The sequence below is a fragment of the Pterocles gutturalis genome, unplaced genomic scaffold, assembly GCF_000699245.1.
Source record: "Pterocles gutturalis isolate BGI_N339 unplaced genomic scaffold, ASM69924v1 scaffold15864, whole genome shotgun sequence".
In the NCBI taxonomy this organism is placed as follows: domain Eukaryota; kingdom Metazoa; phylum Chordata; class Aves; order Pterocliformes; family Pteroclidae; genus Pterocles; species Pterocles gutturalis.
In genome coordinates, this window is record NW_010136026.1 from 10,696 (window position 1) to 18,961 (window position 8,266).

General features: G+C 54.9%; 1 protein-coding gene across 1 annotated transcript in view; it reads right to left on the reverse strand.

The window, feature by feature from the left end:
* Positions 1–8,266, reverse strand: part of ALPK3 (alpha-kinase 3) — a gene marked incomplete at its 5' end in the record, with an annotated part of 25,769 nt that overhangs the window by 1,947 nt on the left and 15,556 nt on the right. The window contains 10 exons of the mRNA XM_010082152.1: positions 11–318; positions 489–537; positions 733–950; positions 1,198–1,286; positions 1,641–1,915; positions 2,038–2,073; positions 2,347–2,474; positions 3,919–4,066; positions 4,865–6,521; positions 7,008–7,214. Coding sequence (XP_010080454.1) covers positions 11–318; positions 489–537; positions 733–950; positions 1,198–1,286; positions 1,641–1,915; positions 2,038–2,073; positions 2,347–2,474; positions 3,919–4,066; positions 4,865–6,521; positions 7,008–7,214 — 3,115 coding nt within the window. The remainder of the gene's footprint in view (positions 1–10; positions 319–488; positions 538–732; positions 951–1,197; positions 1,287–1,640; positions 1,916–2,037; positions 2,074–2,346; positions 2,475–3,918; positions 4,067–4,864; positions 6,522–7,007; positions 7,215–8,266) is intronic.

Consider the following 8,266-nt stretch of genomic DNA (forward strand, 5'->3'; position numbering starts at 1 on the left):
TGCGGGCAGCCTGGCCTGCCGCTCTCTCCTGACCCAGGTTTGGAGGCTGCCGGGGCCTCCCCTGTTTCCGCAGCTTTCCGGGAGCTCTTGGGGCTCACAGAAGCCTTGCGGGTGCCCTGGGGACTTGCCAGCCCCTTCTTCTGGAGCTGAGGGCTGGACTGGGTAGATTTCCTACCCGTAGAGGGGCTCTTGGAGCCCTTGGGCTTGGCTGGCTCCAGCGTCTTCAGGCCCAGGATGCTGCAGGAATGGTTACAATGGTGAGCGGCCGCAAATTGCTCCAGCAGGGATGGGAAGCAGCTTTCCTTCAGCCCCTGGTACCTGCCAACACAGCCATCCTCAGCCCCTGCTTTGCACCAGAAGACATCTTGCCAGAGCAGGGAGCTGAGGATGGAGCTCGGCTGCGCTCGCCACCATGGCCCTTCACCACGTGAGTGGTGGAGCTGGGGACAGCCGGGGTGACCCTGCGCCAGCAGCTCACAGTCACTCACCCTTTCATGTTGGTAGCGATCCGCACATTGGTCATCTTCCAGCCCACTCCTGCAATGAAAGGGAGGACAACCAGTCCCTGCCCAGAGAAGGACAGGCACCAGCACCAAGGGTGTCTCATTGCCCTGGGAGCTGGGCTCCATGGCACGTGGGGAGAGGGGGGGTCAAGACTGGAGCTTTTCCTCCTCCTTTCACAGGCCAGAGGGTGATGACGGGCCACAGGAATCAGATGGGAGATCCCTTTACCTTCCATGTCAGTCACGAGGATGTTTCCATTTGTCCACTGGTAGACCCAGTGCTGGAAGGTGCAGCATTTGAGCACGATCTCAGAGGTGCCTTGTGCCACCAAACTGCCATCTCTCTCAGTGACACAGTACTGCTCGCAGGGCCCGCCCAGGTCCTCCTCCATCGTGGCGTAAGGGATGTTGTTGGATGGTCGGTAAATCAGGTACAGAGGAATTATCCTGCACAGGAGCACACAGACAGGGTCAGCGCCAGCCGCTGAGCTCTCCTACTGTGGCAAGTGAAGATTCACACCGCTGTCTGCAATGCTGGCTTTTGCCTTCCCCCTCAATATCCCTTCTGTTTGAGGGTGCGAGAAGAGCACGCTGCCCTTGGGGATGTCCCTAGCACCCGTGGGGAACCTTCCCACCATCCCCCAGGATGCTCCGCCAGGATGTCAAGCCAGGGGAGCTGCAGCTCCTTACTTACTCAGGCACCGCGCCAAAATCAGGGATGGCTCGTGCCTCAGCGGCAAAGATCTTGCAGTACTCGCGGCTGGAGTTCTGGATTTTACATTCCTGGAGATGCAAACAGAAGAGTCAGGGACCTGTCCTGTCTTGCACCAACGCCTCCCTGGGACCCCCTGCCTGGCCAGGCATCCTTTGGGACCACTGCCAGTTGTTTCTCTGTTCCAGTGGTCAAAGGACAAGTGAGAAGAAAACTCCAAGCCACTCCGTGTTGCTCAGAGAGAAGAGCTGAAGCCAAGAATAACAATGACACTGCCAGCCCACTGGAACATGGCTCAACCCCTCCAGAGCATTCCAAAAGTGGAAGGAAATAAAGAAAGTGGGTACAGAGCTGGGGATCATGGCACAGACAGACGAGGAAGGTGTGGGGGAGACAGGCAGAGGGTGCCCCACAAGGATGCCCACCTGGATGGTGATATCGTAGTTCTTCTCAATGAGGCTGTTCTCATTCTTGGTCCCAAACACAATGAAATTGTGCACTTTGATGATGCAGGTGTGGCCAGACTCAAAGACAGGCTCCAGGCCGTAGATGGCTCTGGCACGGCAGGCTTTGCGCAGGAAACCAGCACCCAGTTGCATGTCCTCGCTCACTACGCGCCCAAAGAGCTTATCCCCCCAGTAGCCTGAGTCAGCCAAACCCTTCGCGAACACCATGGGCGTCATCTCGATCTCCTCTCCAACTGGCAGAGGGAAGAGCTGGTGAGGGGGGACAATGCGGGCACATCCTACCCCCGCCACAGAGCTGCGTGCCCCCCGCACAGCAAGGAGCAGCAACCACAGCTTGTCAGCACGTGGCCCTTACCTTCAATCTCTTCGCGCAAGATAAATCCTGACAGCACTAGAGGAGAGAGAAAGCAAAGAGGTGTCAAGGTCCTGCCAGGATCCCACCCTGCCCCATGCACTTCCACCCCAAGGGATGTCAAGGCGGGTGGTGTGAATCACTCATCAGTCAGCACATGGAGGCAGATGCACCTCACAGAAGCGGTGTTAATGGCATGTGCAAGGCTCCTACTCCACAGCCTGGCACCAAGCCCTCACCACGGTTCGCCACAGTCTCCCACGGCATGCCCAGGCAGCTGGGAGAGCTTCCAGGCTGCTGAGGGCTCCTCACCTTCTGGGCTGAGCAGGAAATCGGTGGAGTCAGTGCCGTACTCGTTGCTGATCATGCACCGGTAGACCCCGCAGTCCTTCTGGGACGCCTGCACAACAGCCAGGGCTGCCTGGCCCTCATCACCAGCACTGGAAGAAACCAGAGTATGGCCTCAGCCCCATGTGACATGTGGAGGCACAGGGGATCCCTGTCACAGGCGCTGCAGGTAGGCTCTGTGCTGCCCTTGGAGGGCTGAAGGAGGGCTCAAAAGGAAGCCAGCCCAAGGGGATCCCAGTTGCTCCCCTAGCACCTCATGGCACCAGGAGTCCTGCCCTGCAGTTTGCACTCACAGAGGTGCTGTCTTCCAGGCAAGCCCTGCACAACCTGGCTGGGATTGGGCTACAAACTGATAAAGGTTCTTGCCTCAGAACGTGGCTGGGTCAGGGCTGTGCTTGGGCTAACAGATCTGCATCTGGATGGGATGGCTAGAAGCCAAACAGCCCCAGAGGTGCCCAGAGGTGTTCATTTTCAGCTGTTCACGAGTGAGGGCAGACACCACTTGCCATCCTGCAGCCTGTCCCTCTCCAAGGGACCAGCAAAGCATAAGCTCTGTATCAGCAGGCTGCCAGTCTTCTCCAGCCTGCAGCACCAAGCTTTGGGCTGGCACTTAATCTATCCAAGGTGATGATACACTGGGCAGATGAGCCTCCACAAGAACCAAAGGCCTGTTTCTGCCACACATGGCCAGCATGAACCATCAAGGGGATGACGGGCAGCAGAAGGAAGAGGTGGGGTCCTCATCCTGAGACCTGCTGTCTGAGCAGGTTCTGCTCTGGTCAGCTAGAAGGCAATGGCCATTCCTGGTCCATCTGCCCTAGCTCAAATAATCTGCTGTAGGAGATAGTTTCTGCCCCAGAAGCACCTCTTTCTGCCCACTCATTATCAAGGGAGCTCAAGGGATGCTCAAAGGCATCAGGCAAGTCCCATTCAATGTGGATGATGTTCCCACACAAGCTCCCTTGGCCTTGAGAACAAGTTGCTCTCCATAACACACCCAAAGGAGCATCCAGGACACAACAAGCCACCCACCTGTCCAAACATGCTCTCCCTGTGCACGGACAGTGCTGAGGGATAGGAAGGGCACAGCCAGAGCTGCTTTTTCCTTGTTGGTGCTTGCCAGAGGTGGTTGCACGGAAGCGCCTGTTCAGGTGCAGTTTTCAGACCCTCCCAGCCCAGCTGCCACCCTCACATGTATCACATGGGGGGGGTCCCAGTTTTGCAGCTCACACCCAGCTCTCAAACTCTGAGATGGGCACAGCATCTACCCTGCCCTCCCCGAGGTTTGGGTTCAGCCCCTGCCCTCTAGGTGGAGCATCAATAGGACAAATGTGGCAGCAATTCTCCATCCGCACATTCCCTCCCTCCCTGGGCACTGAGAAGATAAAGTTCACAACATACCGTGCCATGCAATGAGCTTGCCATGCAGCCTTAACAGAAGGGGCACCTTCACCCCAGTAAATGCAAGGTGCTGGATTTAACAAACGAACCCAGGCTATGCACAAGGACTACATCGAAGCGGAGCTGGCAGGTTACCTCCTTTGGGCTTCTGCTACAGGGATCTCGTCCTTGTACCACATCAGCTTAGAATCACTCAAAATATTGAAGAACTGGCACCAAAGTTTCAGGTTTCCTGATGCATCGGAAAATTGTTCTGCCCTGATCTTACGAATCACCTGTGGAGCTAAGGACAGGGTGCAAAGAGATCGATGGTGAGACACACAGTGCTGGCTGCAGCTCCAGGGACAGGCCAGCCTACCCCAGCGCTGCTGCTTAGGGCTTTGGTGTTGGGTATCACACGTATGTCAGCACAGCCGGGTATAGCATCGCCTTCCCAGGGAAGGTCTCAGAGTTCTGCTTGGATAAGTAGGGTGGAATACGAGTGACACAAATTCGTTTAACAGCGCAGCACTGCAATACCTAGCGGGGCTCAGCCAGAGGCAACGCAGAAAAACACTGTGCAATGTTGGAGGAAATATTTGTCTACTGAAGCAGGGATTTATCAAGGTTACTTTTGCAAGAGTTCTGATTTCTGCGAGGGTATCACCCGGCTCCCACAAGCACTTCAACACCAGGATTATGCCTTTTCTAATTTGATGCCACAAGGGATCAAATTAGCAGTGACCATGGAGGTGGAAAAGGAGCGTGCACCCCACTGATGCCCACTAGACCTCCAGCCAGCATGAGACATGGTGAGGTCCAGGACATGCAGACCAAGAACAAGAGGATTATGTGATTCCTTTGGCCAGAGACCTCCATGCTGTGGAGACAGCCAGTCTCTTGCATTCCTCCGCCCTCTCTCTTCTAGGAAAGAAGTCTTGGAGCAGACTTTTGGCTTTCACACAGCCAAAGGGTGATGCTGAAAACCCTGCAAATGCACAAAACTCACGTGGCCCCAGCTGACTATCACTGGCGCAGTTGGCCAGGCTCCCCTTATAGGCAACCATCTAACATGCTTCATGGGGATTACCTCTTCCCTTACCTTTAAAGGGGTTATTTGCTTTCTTGGACTCTGCTGACTGTCCTTCTGGATTAGCATCTTCAGGGACCTCATGGTCACCACTGCTGTCACCTGCGGGCTCCTCATACAGCTTAGGAACCTCTAACGTGGCCATCTTCCTTGTGAGGGTTGGTGAGCGCCGCTCTGCAGGAGGCGATGGAGCCAGGGCAGGCGACGGCAACAGGGCCGCGTTCTTTCTGGATTGCCGTGGTGAAATGTTAGGACTTCTCCCATGCCTTGGGCTCTCTGGGGTTGCCTCCTCTTCCTCATCCACCTGCTTGGTTTTCGGCAGGTATATTTTGCGCCGAGCCCCGGAAGCAAGCTCCTCTGGTGTGGCACAAGGTAGCACTGCCAGAGGGTCAACAGGGCTCTCTTTTTCAGGGCCTGCTGGAAGGAAACTAGAAATGTTATTACGAGGCTGCGCTGCTCCTGCTGCCGGCATGCTACCCACCACAATGGAGGGCACAGAGATCTGGGGTAGCCCCTCCTCTTCGGGAGCAACCCGGGTACGCCTCTTTGGTGGCACAGGCCTACCAGCCAGCTTCTCCTTGCTGGTAATGAATTCCTCGTTAATCATGCCCGTGATCCGCCTGGACGTCCTGGGGGTCAGAGGCAAGTTCTCTGCTGTCTGGAAGAGCTGATTGTTTTGTACCTTTTCCAAAACTCTCCTTGAGGTGCGGGGGCTCAGGCCTGCAATGGCTATCTCTGGGAGCGTGACCTCCTCTGCTTCAGGCTCCTCCTTGTCCCCAGGAACAGTGTCTTCTTTTGTGCTGTCTGACATTTTTAAAAGCAGCAGCAGATAGTTCTTCAAGGAGGAAACGAGGTTTTTGTGCTGCATCTTCTCCTCCAAAGACATCTCCTGTGGTCTCTCAGGGATATGCATGACCAGCGGTACTTCTGGCTGAACCTCAGCACCTCCTTCAAAAGTGCCTGAAGGTGCTGCCCGTTCCTGGTGTGGAGCTGTGGCTGTTTGTTCTGCTCCTTCCTTCCTCTGAGGTCCCAGAGGTGCTGGTTTGGCACTCTCCTCCCCTAACATGCTGGCCAAAAACTTCTCCTGTGGGGCAGATCTGTCTGCCTTTTTAATTTCCATTTCTCTGCTCACAGGAGGCGGCAGCTGGCCTCCAGATGGGACCTCTCCTGCTGTGGCCTCCATCCCTGGGACGCCGTGAGCTGCATGCAGTGCCTTCTGAGCAACCAACGTCCCCGCTGCAGGAGCAGGAAGTGGCTCTTCCTTGGCAAGTCGAACAGAAGCAAGAGCTGGTGTTTCAGTCTCCTGATGTCTCAAAGGTGTCCCTCCCACCTCCCTGTGTGCAGCCCTAGAACATGGCTCTGCTGCACTGCTCCCTCCTGCGTCTGCACTGGGATGGCTCCCAGGCAGCTCTGCTCTTGTCTCTTTGCTCTTCCCATCCTTGTCTGCTCTCTGAGATGTGATTTGCTCAAGAAGAGTGTTTTCTCCAGGCTCTGGAGGACTTGATTTCTTTAGCAATGGCTCTTCCTCACCTTGGGTTTTGTCCTCTTGATTTAACAGTCCTTGTTGGCTCTCTCTTCCCTCAAGAGGACAGGAATGTCCTTCTGCCTGCTTCCTAGAGGGAGGGTGCTCCTTGCTGGACTGCACATGGCCTGGAGAAGGTGCTGGTGGCTTTGGTGGCTCCTGAAGCCCCAGCACTTGGTCTGGAGAAAGTGCTGGTGGCTTTGATGTCTCCTGAAGCCTCAGCATGTGGTTTGGAGAAAGTGCTGGTGGCTCTGGTGGCTCTTGAAGCCTTAGCACATGGTCTGGAGAAGGTGCTGGTGGCTTTGGTGGCTCCTGAAGCCTCAGCACATGGTCTGGAGAAGGTGCTGGTGGCGTTGGTGGCTCCTGAAGCCTCCGTGCATGGTCTGGAGAAGGTGCTGGTGGCTTTGGTGGCTCCTGAAGCCTCCGTGCATGGTCTGGAGAAGGTGCTGGTGGCTTTGGTGGCTCCTGAAGCCTCAGCACATGGTCTGGAGAAGGTGCTGGTGGGGTTGGTGGCTCCTGACGCCTCAGTGCATGGTCTGGAGAAGGTGCTGGTGGCTTTGGTGGCTCCTGAAGCCTCAGCACATGGTCTGGAGAAGGTGCTGGTGGCTTTGATGTCTCCTGAAGCCTCAGCACATGGTCTGGAGAAGGTGCTGGTGGCTTTGGTGGCTCCTGAAGCCTCAGACGAGGATTTGTCCTTTTCCCAGCCCCCCTGCTCTCCTGGCAGACCGGCGTCTCTTTCCTAAGCTCCTCTAACTTATTGGCTTGCTGACCAGTCTCTACAGTTGGACTGGACACTGGATGTTTTATGTCACTAGTAGACTGTCCCACTGTTGCTGCAACCTATTAAGAAAAAAAAAAGAAAATAGAAAATTTCCATCATTCTACTGCCTGGGTCTGCTCAGTGGTGCTAACTTCTCCTTGAGTTGCAAGTATTAACCCAGCATCGCTGATACTCATCCAGGGCCTCCTGGCTTCACCATTGTCCCATGACAGTGGATCCCCCAGACCCCTGTCATGCTGCACAAAATGATTTTTCTTTTAATTGGTTCCAGCTCTTCTGCCTTTCAATGCCTTGGTTGTGCACAGAGGCAGGAGATCTGCCTCTCTAAAACATTCAGTGGCTTTTAATTTAATCTTCTCTGATACTGCGTCTTCCCAAGGAGCAAAACTTTCCCATTTCCACCAGCCATTGCTAAGACCTTGTATGATTTCCTTGCTCTTTTTTGAGGCTCGGTGTTCCCCCCATACTATATCTCCAATCTCCACTCTGAGATGGGGTGATCAGCATGTCGCACACTATCTGGATGAGGCTGCCCAAATGATTTATAGCGAAACTCTACACCATGACGTTATCTGCGCTATTCGACCATCCTGTTTCTTTGACATTCGGGAAGCTCAAATGTTTCCGACTGCAGCTGCACACCAGCAGACGCTTCAGCAAGCTGCCCGCTGTGACGGCTGAGCTTTATCCCGAGATCTGGCGAAGTCCTCTAGCCAAGGGGCACTATCTATTTTTGTAGGATAAGGCTCAGAGGAGGCAGTGATACCACTGATACACGCTGTGCCTGGCTGATGCTCAGCTAGCGACTTCAGGACAATCACATGGGAACAGGATGTGCACACAACAGGCTTCCCTTCCATCCCAGAGGATCTGCTGCTAAGGATTTTCTCCTGAGGTCTCTGACTTGAGCTTTAAGCCTCCAAAATGCGGTCTATGGGAAAGGAGGACTGTGGCACTTAGCCCTCCTAGCTTGTGCGACTTTGGCTTCATTTGAAAGCTTGGGAAAACCAGGAAAGGTAGTGCCGGTCTCTCAGCAAGCCCTTCCCCAAGCAATTGTTACGACAATGTGAACATCAGAGGACTGGGGTGGGAGGAGCAGCATTAGGGGGGC